The sequence below is a fragment of the Protopterus annectens genome, chromosome 3.part1, assembly GCF_019279795.1.
Source record: "Protopterus annectens isolate FY-2018-M chromosome 3.part1, PAN1.0, whole genome shotgun sequence".
NCBI lineage: Eukaryota > Metazoa > Chordata > Ceratodontiformes > Protopteridae > Protopterus > Protopterus annectens.
Window position 1 is genome coordinate 1,560,960,724 of NC_056732.1, and position 19,487 is coordinate 1,560,980,210.

The 19,487-nt window shown below is 42.4% G+C and overlaps 1 protein-coding gene across 1 annotated transcript in view; it reads right to left on the bottom strand.

The window, feature by feature from the left end:
• Positions 1-19,487, bottom strand: part of LOC122797804 (SCO-spondin-like) — a 4,708,783-nt gene that overhangs the window by 873,895 nt on the left and 3,815,401 nt on the right. Inside the window, exon 87 of the mRNA XM_044066325.1 lies at positions 2,938-3,105. Within this exon, the coding sequence (XP_043922260.1) occupies positions 2,938-3,105 (168 nt within the window). The remainder of the gene's footprint in view (positions 1-2,937; positions 3,106-19,487) is intronic.

A 19,487-nucleotide genomic window follows, 5' to 3' on the forward strand; every position in this document is an offset into this window, starting at 1 on the left:
ATGGAATGTCCTTTTCTGCATGTAATTTCACTAACTGTTGTTGGTGATTATTTTATGTAATACTTTTTATTTAAACACATTGCTACATTTTATTTGGCCTTTTTGTAATTTCATAAGTATTCAAATTCTGTTATGCTTTGCAAAACATACTGCTGCATGGTTTCTGTACTCCATAAAGAATGTAATTCTCTCTCTCTCTCTTTATCTTTTTACTAAGACTGCCTGCTAGAATGAGCTTCATTTTCAGTGGCACTTCAGGAGCAATGTCAGATTAAGTGACTTGCACAAAGTCACAAAATAAGTACATAGAAAATATATCTACTTCCTTCTTCATACTCATTCCGTAACTATGACAAAAATGTTGCATCAGTATGACTTTCTACAAAATCAAGATAAAACTCTGGATGAAAGGGAAGAGGACAGGAGAAATTTGAGACCACCGTTGGTAATCTGTGGAAAATTTATGGAGTGGAGCAGAGCTGGCAGTATCACATACATTGATTAAAACATCAAATGTTTTTTTATAAACTGTAACCTTCAGCATGCTGTCATTATCACGCAGTAGGTTAGACAGGCAATGAGGCTTCTTGACCATCGTGCAGGCCCATACCAGCAACCTTTCTAAGCCTCAGCCTCTATACTGGCTCAATGATATATCAGCCTTCAGGAAACACCTCTCACTCATTCTGCCTGTCATCTCCATCAGACATCTAAGTCACTACTCAATCCCAGGTCATCTGGGCTGTAATCAAGGTTTTATCACTCTGTGTTACCATATTGGGCTATAATAACTTAATATTTTAAATATATTAGAGCTCAAACATCATGATTACGCTTGTTTAACAGTAAGTCAGTGCTTTGTGTTCATTATCGAAGTAAACCAGAAGCATCATTCTGTTTGCTTGTTTACTCTGTTACTGTAAATAGACAAAAAGATTTAATCCTTGATGACAGATGATACAATGACCCTGCACCTCTCATTATGTGTTACTTTTAAATACTAGGGGATAACTCTTACCTATTTGTGTACGGCAAGTTCTCTTATAACAAAAGCACTATTGTCATACTTTGTATACTGATCTTTCATTTATTTTCTGTGTATCCAACATATCACGTTGAACTAATATTTTTGTTTTTAGCTGCCTAACCTTCTATACTGCTGCCAATTGCTGTACTGCCATTTTGTTGTTGGATATACTAACTGCTGTAAGTGCTTTCCATCTACTGTTTGTTAGTGCCTTGTGACTCAGGTTGCGAATGAAAAGGATATTTAGACCAGCCCATATACTTTGCATAAAAATAAAAAAAATAAATAGCATGAAAAAATGAATTCAAACTTGAAAACCAATTTAAGACCATTTTTGGCATGGCCCCATCACTAGCCTTTATAGGTTCATATAGAAGGTTACTAGGCTAACGGCTCCAGAGCTCTTACAAGCCTAGCCATATTTATCCTGAGTTGCCCCAATTGCCAATGCTTAGGTAAGTGAAGTTCACAGTGGTAAGGGTAGTTAATAGCAACTTCCTCTGTCCAGAAGGGACATTGGCGCCACCCTAAGAGTTCATTTGTAGTCACTCATCCATTGATCTAGGTTGCATTTGAAAAGGGTCAGGGAGGGGCTCTGTTTCACTTTAAACCAGTTCCTCCCAATCACCCCATGAGACCATGCATTCTCAGGGGTGAGAATCTTATGGCTCATTCCCTGGGTTGAGAGTCAAGTGAACTCAGAAATGGAACTATCATCCATATGTTTATGGGATTAGATTTTTGTATTAAGCCCTGTTGTCCCCCTCTGCATGCTTACAGTGTCCAAAGGGGTTATGTTTATTTGGGCAGTGAGCCTAAGACATGTACATTTTTCTATAACTGAATGCAAATGTACATATTTTTTGTTTTAATTTCTCTAACTGTATGTATTGTACTGCATTGCCATTAAGATACTTTTTGTAGTTTATTTTTCAACTTATCTGTGTATGCATTTTATCTTATTATTGTACATTTTACAGAGCTTTCTTCCTAGACTTCTGCTGAAAAGGTGATAAACTGTCAGCCTAGTCAGGCAGTCCCAGTAAGCAAAAGCAAATAAATAAATAAATAGAATTGTCATCTACCAAGTTTTTGGACAATTTCGAAAAACTACACACTGATCTGGTATTCTGGAAATATCTTTAGGAACTTCAGCATTCTGTTTGCTGTGGCAAACACAGTATTGGTGTCTGTAAAGTCAGTGCATTCAGTCCTTGATTGAAACTGCATCATTTCATCGTGATACAACTGTGTTCGTAGTCAGGCAAAAAAAAAGACATTACGTTTCCCTCAAGGACATTTTGTCCACTTATTTATATCATGAAATGGGCATATTGAAGGAAGTGGAGTAATAGGGACATCAAGAAATGGAGAAAGGCATGGCAAGGTTAGAGGCAGTGGGGAAAGGAGTATACTAAGAGGTGTGGCTTTTGTTTGCTTACTCCAAAGGTGGCAACCTTAGTTCATGCCTCCACATGATGTAATTAGTGACTTTGTCCCCCTCCTTGCAGACAGCACTTGTATTCATTGCCATTCTTCACCAAGGATTCAACCACAGACATTTTACTCATACATATTGTTCTCTACCTGTGTCCCCCCTGAACAGAAGCAAGCATACTAAACTTTATCATTGTTCTGCTCTCCAGTGCCATCTCCCACTGACAATCTAGCAGGTAACTGGTTCATAGTTGGAGCTTTATCCCTCTATACCAAGGGAGCTAGCAGAATTAATAGCTATCAGAAGTCTGCATACCAAGTAACATGCACATACGTTAAGACTCCCTGAAGTCTAGAATATACTCTAATGACATAAACTTAAAAAACAAAGGAAAAAATAATAATAAGAGAAACCAACAGGTAAAGTGTTTCAGTAAAGTTAATGTCACTAAATGTTTCGATAAAATGCATACCACAAGGGTTGAGATTGCAGATCCGGACTTGATACTTTTCACCGGGACAGTTTTTTCCTCCATTCTTCGGTGGTGGGCTGGTACATGAACGGGTTCTGAGGGACTTGCCACCTCCACATGTCCTGTCACACCAAGACCAAGGACTCCATCTGGTCCATCCTCCATCCACTGAAACAGAAGAAAACAAAGTACAGTCATTGTATGTTTAGAATCGTTAAAAATTTACCACAGAATTACTCCTAATGCTCCTCGATAGTATATATGCTGCCAAAATTGAAATTGTTAGAGCTATTTAAGAAGTCAGAAGGTCACAAGGAATCCTACTGTGCATCTTCAGCAGGACAAGCATATATGTAGTGTGGAATGCAGCTCCAGAATATTTACTCTGTTTTGTCCAGACTGCTAGCCATAATTTTTACATACATTCATTAATATACTAATAATTGCACTAATGCCATCCATAGGATATAATGTAATTCATCTCCACTGTCATCATGGATATTTTACTAGTTACAAGGGCAAAGGTAAATGTGACTGTTCACAGATAAGGCAGCTTCTTATGCATAAATGTTAAAAGAGGTGAACAAGGTGTGACCATTTGTACATTAAAAGAAGTTATGTACTCACCATAACGTTCCATCTGAGTAGTTCTCCTTCATTTGTCTTCAACCCGTGGGTACCGGATCCGTACTGGATCCAAGCCAGCAACTTCACTAGCATCTGCTCTGAGCTCCAAGCTCCTCCCCTTACCCATAACACACCATTACTATCTTCCATCCTCCAGATCAAGTTTGCTGCACCTTACACTGAACAACCCGACCTCAAAAAATACCTTACTCACCTAAAACCAGCTATAATGTTGTCCATATGGTAAGGTCAGAGGGAAGGAGGGAGGGACGGTTGAAGACAAATGAAGTAGAACTACTCAGATGGAACATTATGGTGAGTACATAACTTCTTTATCTGAAGTAGTTTACTTCATTTGATCTTCAACCTGTGGGACAGAGTCGCCAGCTACTAAAATACCTGGGTGGCCCTCATGGAAGGATATTCCGGAGTACCGCGGAACCAAAGGATGCTCTCCTTCAAGAAATCAAGTCCAATTTATAGTGAGAAATAAAGGTATGAAATGAGGACCAAGTAGTCACAGAACAAATGTCTAATGATACTCTCGACCAAAAGGCCGCAGAAGTAGCTATGGACTTAGTCGAGTGAGCTTTAACCTGACCTGGAGGAAACAAACCTTTATCCTTGTAGATCTGAAGGATACATAGGGAGATCCACCTAGCAATGGTAACCTTACAGATAGGTTTACCCCAAAAAGGTTTAGAAAACGACACAAACAACTGGTCAGATTTATGAAAGGTTTTGGTCCTGTGTAAAAAGAACCATAACTGTCTATGAACATCCAACAAATGCAACTTGTACTCCATTTTGTTTGTAAAATTTGGGAAGAAAACAGGTACATTGATAGTTTGATTGATATTAACCTCCAATGCTACTTTTGGGAGAAAAGAAGGATTGGTGCTAAGAGAAACCCTAACCTTGTGGAAAAATCATGTATGGAACCTTAACAGACAATGCTTGCAGTTCTGAAACCCTCCTAGCAGAGCCGATAGCCACTAGAAATGCTGTTTTCCAAGACAAAAACTTAAGATATGTGGTTGCTGCAGGTTCAAATGGTGAAGCAAACAACCCTTGAAGTACCACAGTAAGATCCCAAGGGGGAATGGGATCTTTGACTAGAGGACGTAAGAGAAAAGTACCTTTGATAAAAGCTTTACACAATCTGGAAGAGGCTAAAGAAGCAGAATTCTCATCCATATGAAAATGAGAAATGGCAGCTAGTTGAACCTTGTCGTAGATGAGCTAGCCCCTTGTTGAAAAATATTTGCCAGAAAATCAAGTATAGCCAGAACGGGAGCTGTGAATGGATCTAAACTTGTTTGAGAATCCCAAAAGGAAAAATGCTTCTATTTGCTATGACAAATCTTCCTGGTGGACGACTTATCAGCTACCACCAGAATAGATCTGACTGAAGAAGTCAATCCAGGAGTCTTAGCAATTAAGGGAACTGGAGCAGCCAAGCTGTGAGCCTCAGACTGTCCAGATTTGGATGCAGAACCCTCGAGGGGTGCAAAATGAGATCCTGAATGGGATCCAAGATCCAAGGCAGAGCTAGAAGATGAGTCCAAAGGAAGGGACCATCATACCTGGTGAAGCCAAAATGGGCCAATGAGGATCAATTTGCTCCCCAGTCAACAAGCTTTCTGTAGAAACTTCGGAATAAGTGGTACAGGAGGATAAGCATGGACTAGAATGTCTATGGGGTCTCCCCCAGCGGGTGGTTCGAAGTGAAGAACTCGTTGCACTTCGTGTTGGAAGGAGATGCAAAGAGATTGCAGCAAGTCCGACCCCACTCTAGAAAGACCTGCTCTACTACTGAAGGATTCAGAGACCACTCATAAGGCATCAGAACAGTCCGGATTAGTTTATCCACTAGAATGTTGGACCTTCCCGGAATATGCATTGCTATCAGAAAACGACCGGTGGAGATCACCCATTCCCAAACTCTCATTGCCTCGTAACAAAGGGGGTAAGATTTGATCCCTCCCTGTTTGTTGATATACCAGACCACTGACATGTTATCTGACTGGATTGCAATGGTTCCCAGAGCTAGAAAGGCATGAAGGCCCTGCAAAGCTAAAAGGACTACCCTCATCTCCAGAACATTTATATGCAAACTGGTCTCGATCGGGGACCACATGCCTTGGATTGTCCTTCCGGAACAATGTCCCCCCTACTCTTGTGGGGAGGCATCCGTGGTCACTGTGGCTTGGGCAGGAGCTGGAACAAAAGGGCATCCCTCCAAAATTTCCAAAGATTGCATCCACCAAAGAAGGGACGACCTGCAGACTCAGCTGAGGTGTATTGGGTGTGACAACGGAAGATCCAACAAGGACCATTGTACAGCTAGAGTCCACTGTGGTACTCGCTTATGTAATTGAGCACATGGAAGGAGTGTTATCTTTGCTGGCATAGAACCTAGGTCCCTCAAGACTGATTCTGTTGAGGGAAGGTGAGATCAGTACATGAAGGCGACATGCATCCTTAGGTTTCGAACTTTCTCCATGTTCAGGAAAATTTTTGTCTGTAGCATGTCTATCCGTGCTCCTATGTATTCTATCCCCTGGACAGGATTCAGAAGGGATTTGGCTGTGTTGATTGTAATCCCTAGGTAGTGTGCAAGCTTTAGGAAATAATTTCTGGTCCGACAAAGAACATGCTTGGTGGGAGCAGTAAGGAGCCAATCATCCAGGTAAGGGTAGGCGTGAATCCCCTGAAGCGTCATGTGAGCCGCTAATACTGCCATCACTTTGGTGAACACCCTGGGAGTTGTGGTGAGACCAAAGGGTAGGGTTCGGAACTGATAATGATTGGCTCCTAGCCAGAAGTGGAGGAACCTCCTGGAGCTTCTGTGCATCTTTATGTGATAGTAAGCATCCTGGAGGTCAAACGAGCACATCCAGTTGCTCTCTTGCAGATACGGCATGACGGACTGTAAAGTGACCATCCAGAACATTTCTTTGGCAACTGACAGGTCAGAGTAGATAGGGCCAGAATGGGTCTTAAGCCTCCCATCTTTTTTGGCACCAAAAAGAACCTGGAGTAGATGCCCGATCTGGACTGATCTGGGGGGACGGGTTTGATGGCTCATTTCTCTAGCAGCTTGGAAACTTCTAGTGGCTGCTGCCTCCCTTTGCAACGGTGGTACATCCAGGAGGTATTTGTAAGGTGCAGCAGGAACCAGACATGGGATTGAATGGCCTCTGGAAATTATCTGAAGCACCCAATGGTCTGATGACATGGACTCCGATGCTGCCAAGTGCAACGGTAGGTGACCCCCGACTGCTTACAGAGCAGAGCAGTTGGCCAACCCCTCAGGGGTTGCTGCGGGGGACTGTCTGAGAAAGGGTCTTGAGACCAAAAGTTCCTAGGACCCCCTCTGCCTCTGGACCGGCATCTATCCTGACCCCCTCTCCCTCTAGGGGAAGAAGAGCCCTGAGTGTCCCAGGAAAACTGAGACTACCGGAACCACATCTTCTTTTGCCCTCGCTGATTCTGGGAAAAGGATCTTTGAGGGTTCAAGAAGCAGATTCCGATGGCAGTGTCTTCCCGTCTTTCTCACTCTGGACCAATGTGTCTCGGACGGTCTTGCCAAAGAGGGAAGAAGCATCATAAGGGGCGTTCGCAAAAGACGTCTTGAAGGGTTCCATGAACTGACATAATTTGAGCCAGGCATTGCACCTCATGGACACGCTGGACCCAGCTGCCCTGGCCACTCCTCCTACAGTCGTATGTGAGAGTAGTCGCATGGATGTGTCTGAAACCACTGTCAAGGTAGCCATCCTCACGGAGAACATGGCTCTGCCCTCCTGCGACATGGACTTTGGGGGAGACTCAGCCAGTTCCTTAACCACTGCAGTCTAGTAACGTGGGCCAGATAATTCAGCACCCTGATAGAAAAGGTCGTTGATGCATAAACCCGCTTCCCCAGGCAGTCCATCATCCTAGACTCACGGTCAGGGGAATGGACCGAGGAACTCTCCTTGGCTAGTTCCTTTTTGGTGGCGGCTGCTACCACCATAATGTCTACAAGGGGCCCTTTATTCCAGACCGGTCTGTCTGTGGGGGGGACTAAATATTTTGTCTGGGCATTTAGGGATTGGTTCCATGACGTCCGGCTCCTTCCAAGCCCACAAGGTGACCAAGTCCACCAAGGGATCCGCAGAAGGGAACAACCAGGAAGTAGACAGGCCCATGCAGAAAACCTCCATGAACACAGATTCATCCGAGGAAAGTTTTGGGGCAGACCAACCTCCCTTCTGGCGCAAGATTTCCATGATGTCTCCGAAGGAGACATCCTCGGGAAGTGATCTGGGGGAACCTTCCGCCATCATCCAAATCCATGTCCTCAGTGAGGGACTTGGGGGAAGAGTCCAAGTGCCTCCTTTTGCACATATGTTTACAAGGAACCTCTCCAGTGGGGCTTTCTGGAGGGAAATCGCAAACCACTTGTTTCTCAGGGGGAACTGCCTGGGGCTCCTTGAGCATGGGCTGTCCCTGTGGTAAAATGAAGGGATTCACACACAAAGCAAAAGGAGTTGGGGCGGTGTCTGAAGATATAGTCAGGGTCCTCGATCCATTGGAGAGAACACTTTCCACAGCGTCGAACACCGAGGGAGAGCAAGCTTCCTGTGGCACCATTAAGGGAACCTCTCTCCCTGGATCCAACATGAGAATCGGAGCCAGGCCCGAAGTAGACGGCACTCCAAGGGGGGGACCTTGACCCGACAACATCGGAGCCGATGGAAACAGCTCCACCCCCTCAGATCCAATACCCAGGCTCTAGCTCTGAGAGCCACTTGGATCCGAACTAGTCGGATCAGACATGCTCCAGGCAGCTGCCGGCATTGAGGAGACAGGTACCATCGGCATCAACCTCCCTGACTAGGGCCATCCTCGAATCCATGTACTCCGAAACCAGGGGTCAGATTGGAGAAGGAGATATTGGTGTAAAGAAGTGAAGCAAGCTCCCCCCTCCAGACGGAGAGGGGGCTGGCAAGACTCCCATCTGAATTTGTGTGCGAATAAATCTCTGCATCATTTTATTCATATCGACTTCAGAGAGGCTGTGGGTGGACCACGATGAAGCTACGGACTCCGACCTGGCGGGTCGAGGAACTGAGGCTCTAGAGAGGGTGGTCTGAGCTCCTCCGGCTCTGGAAAAAATCTAGGAGATCGGAGCCAAGGGGAGTCATGGTGCCTAGGCTGACTTTTAGTTGGAGGTCTTGAAGGAACCAAAAGGTCCGGGGGCCTCTTTCTCTTCTCTGGTTGGTGCTCTCTCTCCTTCTCTTTACCTTTTCTGCACTCCAATTCCACAGGCTTAGAGGTAAGAGGATGAGTCCCAGCCTGGGAGGAAAGAGAAGGAAGGACAAGAGTAGAAGGAGAGGTGGCCACAGCAACAGCTGTGACCGAAGCAGAAGAAGAGGAGGCCACCTCTGTAGAAGGGAGCAGGCTCTTCATAAGTAATTTGGCCCACCGATCCTTAAGGGCACGCGGGTTAAAACCCGTGCAAATAGAACAATCTGTGGCTAAATGGGCTGCAGCCAAACACTGCATGCAAAGAGAGTGGCCATCAGCAGGTGACAATTTGTGGCCGCATCTTTTAAAAACTTGTTTGGGGAGATCTGCCATGTCCCACAACAAGAACAAACTTTAAACAGGTTTTAAACAAGTTTTAAAACAACACACGCCACTCACCACACACTCAGACAGGCACACAGAAGGCTGAGGGGGGAGGGGGAGACAGACTATAAACTACCCAACTACCTAAAAACTAAGAAAAAGGTCTTAAACTCAACGCACCAGCGAGAGGAGGAAGAGAGGAAACCTACACTAGCAAGTACATACACACAAAACACTAATCAAAGACAGAAACCCTAGTCACAACTTAGAGCTCAAGAATCACGATGTTTAGGCTAGCTGCGGCAAACAAGATCTGGGGGATGGAAGGTAGTGGTGGTTTATTACGGGTAAGGGGTGGAGCTTGGAGCTCTGAGCAGATGCTAGTGAAGTTGCCAGCTCGAATCCAATATGGATCCGGTACCCACAGGTTATTAAAGATCAAATGAAGTAAACTACTTCAGATCAGTACTTTCATTTAATAGTTCTAAATATGTACTACAGTAGCAGAAACCAATAACAAAGCACACACAGATATCAATGGGATGCACTAGTAGCTGCTATCATTCTAAATATTCAGCTTTCTTCTTGCATATACTTTGCTAAACCACATTAATCGCTGATTTTCTTTTTACAAACCAGAAGACATAGGCAATTCAATATGTAAATTCCTCACTTTAAAAACAGAAGGGAAATATAATCACAGCAATCTTACAAATTACAGTTTGATTTAGAAACATTATGTTCTACCTCTTAGTTGTTTATATGCTAAAAGAATGGAAGATAGCAAGTGTGATACTCCTGTAGGGGAGCAGAGAGGAAAAGAAAAGCAGGGAATGGCAGACATTATCTTAACAATACTGTTAGGGAAACTAATGGAGGAAATCCTAAGGGAAAAGCTAGTACCATTTTTAGAGGACAACATTCTCCAGAAAAGTAACCAACCTGGGTTTATGGCCAGAAGGAGTTGTCAGTCAAATCTGATTCAGTTTTACGACTGGATTACATGTAAATTTCACATGGAAATAAGACATGGTAGGCATGGATTTCAGCAAGACCTTTGACTCAGAGTCTGTTCCATACAGGAGGCTGATATGAAAAATAGAGATACTGGGGTAAGACCAAAGTTAAAATGGTTAGCTGCTTGTTCATAGAGTAGAGCACATAGGGTTTTGGCAAGACAGAAAATGTCACAAATTAGGAAGGTAGTTATTGGAGTACAGAAGGAGTCTGTTCTGGGTTTAGTATTCTCAGTCATTTCTGAGAGAACTGAGAAAAGGCGTAGCCTATTTGTAGATAACACAATGACGGGTGTAGTGTAGAAACAGATGGGAATCTAGTAAAGGCCTTGTAAAGGCTGAACAAATGGATGGAACATTTGCAGTTAAGGTTCATTGCAAAAGTATGTAGGTACTACACTTAGACTACAGCAACCCTGCTGTAAAGTATTTGACATGGGAGTAGAAATTATTGAAACAGAGCAGAAAATTATGTGAGGATGTTGACTGCCTCTGTATTGGACTGAGTAGTGTGAAAGGGAAATAGCAGTAGCAAGTAGATTGATGGGGTGTATCCTCAATGATAGATTCCAGAAGCAAAACAGTAAACCTCTCACTCTACAGGGCTTTAGTCAGGCTATATCTTCAGTGCTGTGTGAAGCTCTAAAGGCCATAAAATAAAAAAGGAATCAAGTTGCAGGAAGGAATCCAAAGAAAATATAAAGCCAGATCCGTGGAATGGAGGAGAAAAATGTAACCATAAACTAGAGAAACCAGAGTTGTTCACATTGGAGACATGTCAGGGAGGTGGGAACAGATCAGTTCGGACAGAAAGGACAGATGGGAAAGGAGGGGTCACCAACATCAGTTTGTAGGGGCTAACTTCTCCCTGGATCCCTGAAAGGATTTTTTCCAAAGACAGAGTTGTGGACCCACAGAATCAGTTGCCAGATTGGATGCCGAAGAAGAAACTTTGGGAAGGCATTAACGTTAATATGGGGCAGATGGTAAAAAAGATAAGACAGAAGGTATATCTAAGAATGGTGTTAATTGCATTTAAGAGAGCAGACTAACTAATCTCCTTTTGTCATCATACAAATAAAATATAATCCAGTGTAATTATGCTACAATCCAGTCAGAGACAGAGTATAGTGCGTGCTTATAGCACATTTAAAATATCACCCTTTAACAATTTGCCAAGAGAAAAGAATTTGCACTAAGGAGAATTTTTAACCCTCCATCTTCATTGTTTCTGTTGAATTTTTAATCCTCCATCTTCATAGTTTCTGTTAAGTAATTTTCCAATCTCAGTTTGGTGGAGCTGCTCCAAGTTTGATGACTTAGCCAGAGACCTTGAGTGAATCTTAACTAAATCAGAGACATCCACTGTGATCTACAAAAAATAAGCATACTTAAAGCTTGCATTGTACTTTTGAAATTTTTCTGCTGAATTGCTGTAACATTTTCTGCTTTGACTGCTATTTCCTGCAGTTTCAATTCCTGTATATCACAGCATAGGCTATATTCATATCTGCTGAATCAATGCTGTTTGGATATACTGAGCAGTAAAACCAGCCATCCTACATTAAGAAGACCTTTCTATACTCTTGTGGCAGAAGTATGCAGCCTAGGACATATCGGAGTTGGGGACTGTTGGTAAAAGGCTCAGTTTTGGGCTTACCCATTGGCTAGTTAGTGTTACAACTGTTTAATTTTGTTTGTATTTAATCATTGCATTTGTGAGTAGCTGCACACTGTGCAACGGGGTTTAGCACTGCCATGTATAGACACAAATGCTTAGAAAGACAAATTTTCCCTTGATAACTGCTAGGGAGCGCTCCTAAGCTTCCCTGCTTCTTGGCACTCAACACAGTTGTGCACTGATGCCTGGAGAGCAACTCAGCTGTGCATTTTGATGCATTGAAGCAGGTTTCTACTCATAAACCTCCCCATAAGTTAGCTGATTTTACTAGTCTTACAGCAGAACTTGGTCCATCTTGCCTACCTCCCACTTACTACACAATACACCTGACATAATGGATGGACAGTTTTCCACCATTTCTCCAGTTAGCCTGAGCAACATGGGCATTCTGAGGAAATGTAACAATCACCTCATGTTTACTGACAACCTATTGCTCCTAAAACACACAAACTCAATATGTTCATAGGTTCATAGGTTGGTACTAGGCTATCGGCCCTAGGGCCTATGCAAGCCTAGCCATAACAATTCCCTGGATATTTCTTCCAACAATACTTACTTCTCTGGAACCCTGTCTAGCAGGGCGACTGACATGATCCCCGGGGTGAATTTCCTATATAGATTCATAGGTTGGGACTAGGCTATCGGCCCTAGGGCCTATGCAAGCCTTGAGAGATTCATCTACACACTATGAATCTAGACTCAATCTTCTCTCTCTCTCACACAACAAAAAGCCAGATATCAAACAGGTTGTCCGCACACACAATTCACCTATTCCACAAACCAAGTGCACAGCACATAAACCCACATACATGGAGGTATGCACTACAAGTTTACCAAAAGAGCAGAGACCTCACACAACTGCAAACTTTCTTCACACAATACAGTCCTAACAGAATCCACTACACCTAAAAACAAATGTATCAGTGTCTCACCCAATAAGCCCCTAAGGCAAAACACCTCAAAAACAAATGTCTTGGTCATAGGCAACTCCATAGTGAGACACACAGATGTCCCCCTCACAAGACTTGACAAGGGGAAAGTCAGGGTCAGCTGCCTGTCAGGTGCCAGGAACCATCAGATCACACATGCACTCCAGTCTCTCAACAATAAGCACTGTTATGACTCTGTCATAATCCATGTTGGAGTGAATGGCTTGAGACATACCTCACTGGACTATATGAAGAGAGATATGACTGAGCTTTGAGATTATGTGTCCCAGGCAGGTATGACCCTAGTCTTAAGCAGCATTCTACCTTCACCTAGGATGATGCCCCGATACAAACAAAAAAATGATTGACTTCAACAACTGGCTTAGCTTCTGGTGTCAATCCAGGGGGATGCAGTATTTGTCAGTATGGGATGATATGGTCAACAGACCATGCTGCTTTGCCAGAGATGGTCTTCACCTGTCACTTCTTGGCTTTCGGTTACTGGCAAAGGTAATTGCCTCCCTCCAGTGTCTTTTTTTAGGTAATGTCATAAAAACAAAATTCTCAAGGTAAAAATATCCTCTGAAGATAAACTCATTGTTATGCTGCTTAACGCTAGGAGTCTAAATCAGAAAATGCACTCACTGGAAGCACTCCTTACTTTGGAAGATCTCTATATCTGTGCAATCACAGAGACATGGTTCAAGGCCACAGAGAATACACTGGCCATGCAAGACTAAAATGCCTTCCACACAGACCACAAAGTGAACATGAAAGAACCAAAGGAGGACATGTATCCATCTTCATTAAGGACAAATACACCTCAATACTGGTTAAACAGTATGACTCCCTAGAGTTACTCCAAGTCCAACTAACTGTAGGAAAGACCCCCCCCCTTTAATGTCACTGTTAGCTATAGATTCCCCCATAATGAACCATGAAAACCACATTGCCTACCTGGACCTACTTGAGGCACTCACAATACAGCCAAAAACTCTGGTCATGGGTAACTAACTATCATCCCATCGACTGGGAAACAAATATGAGCACAGACACGCTCATCCTAAGGTTCCTGGACTTGGTTAACACAAATGCTCTGGAACATATAGTCTGCACCCCCACAAGGGGCTCTAATGTACTTGACCTAGTACTCACCAACATAGGGGATCGCTGCAGCACCTCATGTGTGGGACCATCCCTGGTAAGGTCTGATCATAAATCAGTCTTGTTCAAAGTAACAATCGTACCTGACTCCCCCCCCCCCCCAAGCAAAGAGGTTGAAAAATTTCTCCAAAGCAAACTATAGCCTCCTAACGATGGTATAAATAGTTTCAAACCAAAGGCCACCACTGACAGCAATGACTCCTATAATGATGCAAATGCTCTGTATAAATACCTATACAAATGTATAGACTCAGCCATACCTGAACAGATCAAAATAAGGTCCTCATAAAAAAACAAGTCACCCTGGTGGACATCTAGCGTAAACGGGTTATACAACAAAAGAAAGAAATTGCTATCAAAGATTTAGAGGGAATGGTGTAAGAAGGAGAACACCCTCCACAGCTTGAACAAGAAGATTAGACATCTTGTAAAGTCCTCTAAAGCTAATTAGGAAACTAAATTAACATCCCTAGCTAAAGGTAAGCACAAGGCATTCTTTAGCTACATCTGAAATCTTAAAGGGGATGCCCAGCTTTGTGACGAATTAGTAGTGAATGGCACCATTTATACTAAACCTGAGGACATCGCCAACCTGCTATCAGATAGGTTTGGTGAAAACTTCACCCCCCCCAACCGTACCAAGCATACCCCAAAGCATACCTGTCACCAGTCTTCTACCTAGTATCTCCAAACAGCAGTCAAAACTGCAATCTCCAAGGACAAAAACATAGCCTTTATGAGACTGAATAACATCCCAGGCTGCTTACTAAACAGTCTAAAACAGGAGTTAGTGGAACCACATTTTACATACTAGCTTTGTCCCAGCAGAGTGAAAAACAGCAACTATATTCCCTTGCACAAAGGGTGTCCCTCAACTAAACGTGGGAACTATAGACCCATAAGCCGAACTAGCCTCATCTGTAAGGCCATGGAGAGAATCATCATGGACCTCTTCAACAAAGAAATAGGAGACCTTCAAACTCTTGACCCAGCCTAGTTTGGCTTCATTAAGGTCTGTCAAACCTTGTGGACTTCAAGAGTGGTACCAAAGCTCTAGATGAAGGCAAAACAGTACATCCTGCCTATCTTGACTTGGCCAAGGCCTTTGACACAATCCCCCACTCAGGGATCATTGAAAAGCCCACCCAGCTGGGGACTAACCCATACGTCATTAGATGGGTAGCCAGCTGGCTTATTGATAGAATGCATACAATCAAAGTTGGGGATTCCACCTCTACCAGCAGACCTGTTACTAGCAGAGTTCCACAAGTTCTGTGCTGGCCCCCCTACTGTTCGGAATTTATTTCTCAGAAATCCAGGAGAAAATAGATAGCCTGTGGCTTATCAAGTTCACTGATGACTGCAAACTGGGTGCAATCACTGATTCCCCCAATGATGTCAACATTCTACAAAATGGGCTTACACAGATAAATGATTGGTGCCAGTGCTACGGACTTAAACTCAATGCAAAAAAAATGCATGATCATCCCCTTCACAAAGGAGGAGCCCCTGTAAATTACAATATTAATAATACCCTCTAAGTTCAAACCCAGTGGTGAAAGATTTGGGAATGCAGGTTGATAGCAACATTAACTTTGATCACCATGTGTCTACAGTGGTAAGGAACACCCTCTATGTTGCACATCTCATAAGTAAGGTCATAGCATCCAAAGCTAAGGAAATTATAACTCCCCTGTACTCGTCCCGCATCAGACCAATAATTGAGTACAATGGTCCTTTCTGTATGTACCTTACCAGACACCTGCAGGAACTGGAAAGCCATCATAGGTTCTCACCAAGAAAATTCACAGCCTTCAACGCATGACCTACATAGACAGACTGAAGGCCCTGTCATTGTACTCTGTATCGTACTCTGTATCATATAGACTGTTTAAAAGCAACTTGTGCCTGTTCTACACAGCAGTCTCGAAACCTACCTTAACGGAAATGCTGCACATCTGCAGGTCAAATGAGACCATACCTCTCAACCTCTTACTGCAGAAATCTGGACAAAGCCTGACAAAATGGTGGTACAGAGGCCCAAAAATAGGGACAGATTTTAAACATCACTGTTATAAACATAGAAAGTTGCTAGAATAACAGGGTTTGTGTTAACATGCATTTTTCTGAAGGATTGTATCTCATCATTTACTGACTTCAATTACCAGATCATCATGATGATTTGCCAGAAAATCACACATTTTATAAGGAACAGACAAAAGTATGAGGCAAAAATTTGGACATTCTGTGAAAATCTGGAAAGTTGAGAGGTTTGAATGGGACAACAGTCACTTGCTCTAGGACCCTTAACCTAGCTTGTGACATTAACAGGACATGCTGGACAGACAGATATGTCTCCCAGAGGTTGCCACTCCTCTGGAAAGAACTGCCAATTCATGTAAAACAGAGTTCCTCAACGACTCTATTTAAGCATAAGTTGGACAACTGGAAACCGTAAATTTACTCCAGGGGTTTCAACTATGTCGCTCTTGGACAGGGGCAGCTGGTGCTAATCTTACATTCACCAGTGTTGATCCTAGATTCACATTACAAATATAGACTATATATCTTGGTCTATATGGGAACAAGGGTATAACATGGATAGGTTTGTAAAGGCCTAGGGCCAACAGCCTAGTAACCGCCTATGATCCTATGATCCTACTATCCTATGATCCTATGATCCATTAGCTGATAGATGTGGGCTATTACTTGCTCTATTACAGTTTACTATTATCTCCCAAAACAGATTTAAATTTTGGTTAAGTACAATTGACAAGACAAGAACAATGGTTACAGAAACAAGCTGCTGAGAAGGATGTTCTGTTCACCTGTGTATGAATTTTATAACATTCAATTACATTCTCTATTACTGTTTATTTGAAACAAGACCAACACTCTCAGATTAAACCTAAATAAGAAAGTTCTTTTCAGCAAGTCTTGTCTGATAAAGAATAATGAATAAGTAGTATGTGACCTTATGGAATCTTATTCTGTGTTTCCTATCTCCTCAAATGCACTCAGCTAAGCCTAACTCCTCACAATCTACATTGGGAATACAATAGCTTATCAACATTGCACATCTTATCATATGTTGTTAATTATAGTTCACACAACACAAACACTGTACTGCAGTTTTAGATGGTGCACATTTATATAACAGCCATGCCAAGGCACACGCTGAACAATGACATCGTACCTCTCAACTACTCAGAATATTGAAGAATGTTCAGATTTTTGCCTCACATTTTTGATCTGTTCCTCATAATATCCATGGGATTCTGGGAAATTATTGAAGATTGAAGTCAGTAAATCTGATGACAGGAGGTACTGCCAGCCAGGCCAGGTAGAAGTAGGGCAGTGGATGTTTAACATGTGCCAGCCCAGATAGCTGGAATTTTATAAATAATTATATGTCATTTGTATATCAAACTGATCTGTACAGATGCTTGTGCTAAAGATGTATTTGTGAGCTTTGCTTGTGATAATTGTATTAAAATGTATAAACAGTGTGCCTTGCTGAAATGAAGAGAAATGTACATGCATTATGGTAACTGAATGCAATGTATATGTTTTAATATAGGACACTGGCACAGCAAAGGTTAACCAGCTAACTTATTTTAAGAAAAATAAGGGAAATGTAAATGAGCTGTTAAATCATTAAAAGGTACCCCACAGTGCTGAGTAGGACCAGAGATGCTGGGTCTGGTGCACAGCCTTTTTTCATTAGCTCAGTGAAAAACGGGAGGCCCCCAGGCACTGCCATAAATATCTGGATGTGCAATTTGCAGGTATCTATGTTCAATTCATGTCTCAGCTTTAAAGGGGAATGCTGTGAGAACCTAGAGTCAGGTGTTCAGTGGAGGTGATTCTGCAAGGCCTCCTGGAAATTATATTTTAGATATTACAAAGAGGCATCACAGAATACAGAGTATTCTGTTTGGGAGCCTGACTAGAAAGGCTGCTCACATATTTCATCTTGCCTTGCTCAAGTAAGTTATTAGGGAACAGTAAATTCTCTTAGATTCAGTCAGGAATATAGTGAAGCTTAGTTCAGAGACTGTTTTTCTTTATTTGTATGAGTCTGTCCATCAATGTTGTTTTTAATATTTTGTGTGATTTGAACTCTGTGATTTACTGTGAATATATATTCAGTATTTTCATGCTTGTTCATTATTTATTATTAAATATATTTAAAACAGTTATGGTGACTGATCCTTGTAGATAGTACTTAAACTTTGCAAGCACTTACATTTATTTGGTGATACTGTATGGGTCACTCCAGAAGTCCTACCCTCTTCGTGAACTACTACCTTTTGTATTAGTATTAATATTATATAGTATAATCGGACACCATTTGTTAAGGGCCTTAGAGTAGCTGATTGTGGAGTGTCTGGTGGCAGTGAATCCACCTTATAGTCTGGGCAGAAGGGGGCATAGCTAGTAAACCTGTGCCAGCCTTTCCCAGGTGTGTGTGTGTGTGTGCGCGCGTGCACGCGTGTGTGTGTGTGTGTGTCTGTGTGTGCATGTGTGCGTGCGTGTATGTGTAAATTAACTCTTAAAGAATGTGTCCGTCAGCTACTTGGGGCAGGGACACGAATCACTGGGTTTACAGAGAGGGTGCTAGATAACTTGGCTTGCCCACTCTGCTGAGGTCCTAACCCTACAGCTGTACTAATGGGGAGTCTTATTGGGGACCTGGAGGTAGACAGATATAAAGACTTCCATACCCTGGGCAGAGTGTGTTCCCTGTGTGCTCTAGACTTAAGGGAAATTGTACTTGATGCTGGAAATACTGAGTGTATCCATTTGCATTCCAGTATACATTCCTCTCCAGTGTCAGTGGTGAGAATTCAGGCTCCTTAATTACTGGCCCAGCATGGGGATGCCACATATCGGTGCCCATCACATATTGGTAGCAGTGAAGAGCGTCACAGTAAATAATAACAGACATTAAGTTTTATACTCCATATCTTTTAGAAAATGTAAGCTATAGGAAAACTTGTTTGTCTACTAATTTTCTAAGTTTATGACAGCAACATTTAAAATCTGTCCCCTGATTCTGGCTTTGCCCCATCCCCCCCACCCATTCATTTTTGGCTTTGTCCAGAATTCTTTAGCTAAGAGGTCGTTGATAGGTATGACTAACAGTTAAAGGTTATCTGCGCCTGTTCGAAAATATAATATGCTTCCAACATTGCATAAGAAATTACACGACAAGCTGTGCTACCTTACCATTTCTTACACCTTTGATATGCTGATGCCCACACTTATGATTACATTTTAAAAGACTCTAACAGCATCAATTTGGTCTAGTGAATTAACTATTGTTCTTTCTGTGAATAAGTATGCAATGGCCTGCCCATTTCTCACTAAATACTTTATATTTTTTAAGAATCACAAGACACATGTTTATTATGATCCCAAAATAGATATCAGACATAGATTGTCCATAGCGAAATATGACAAAACATAAGGCTACACAAAATTCTGTTCTATAGCATTGTTCAGAAT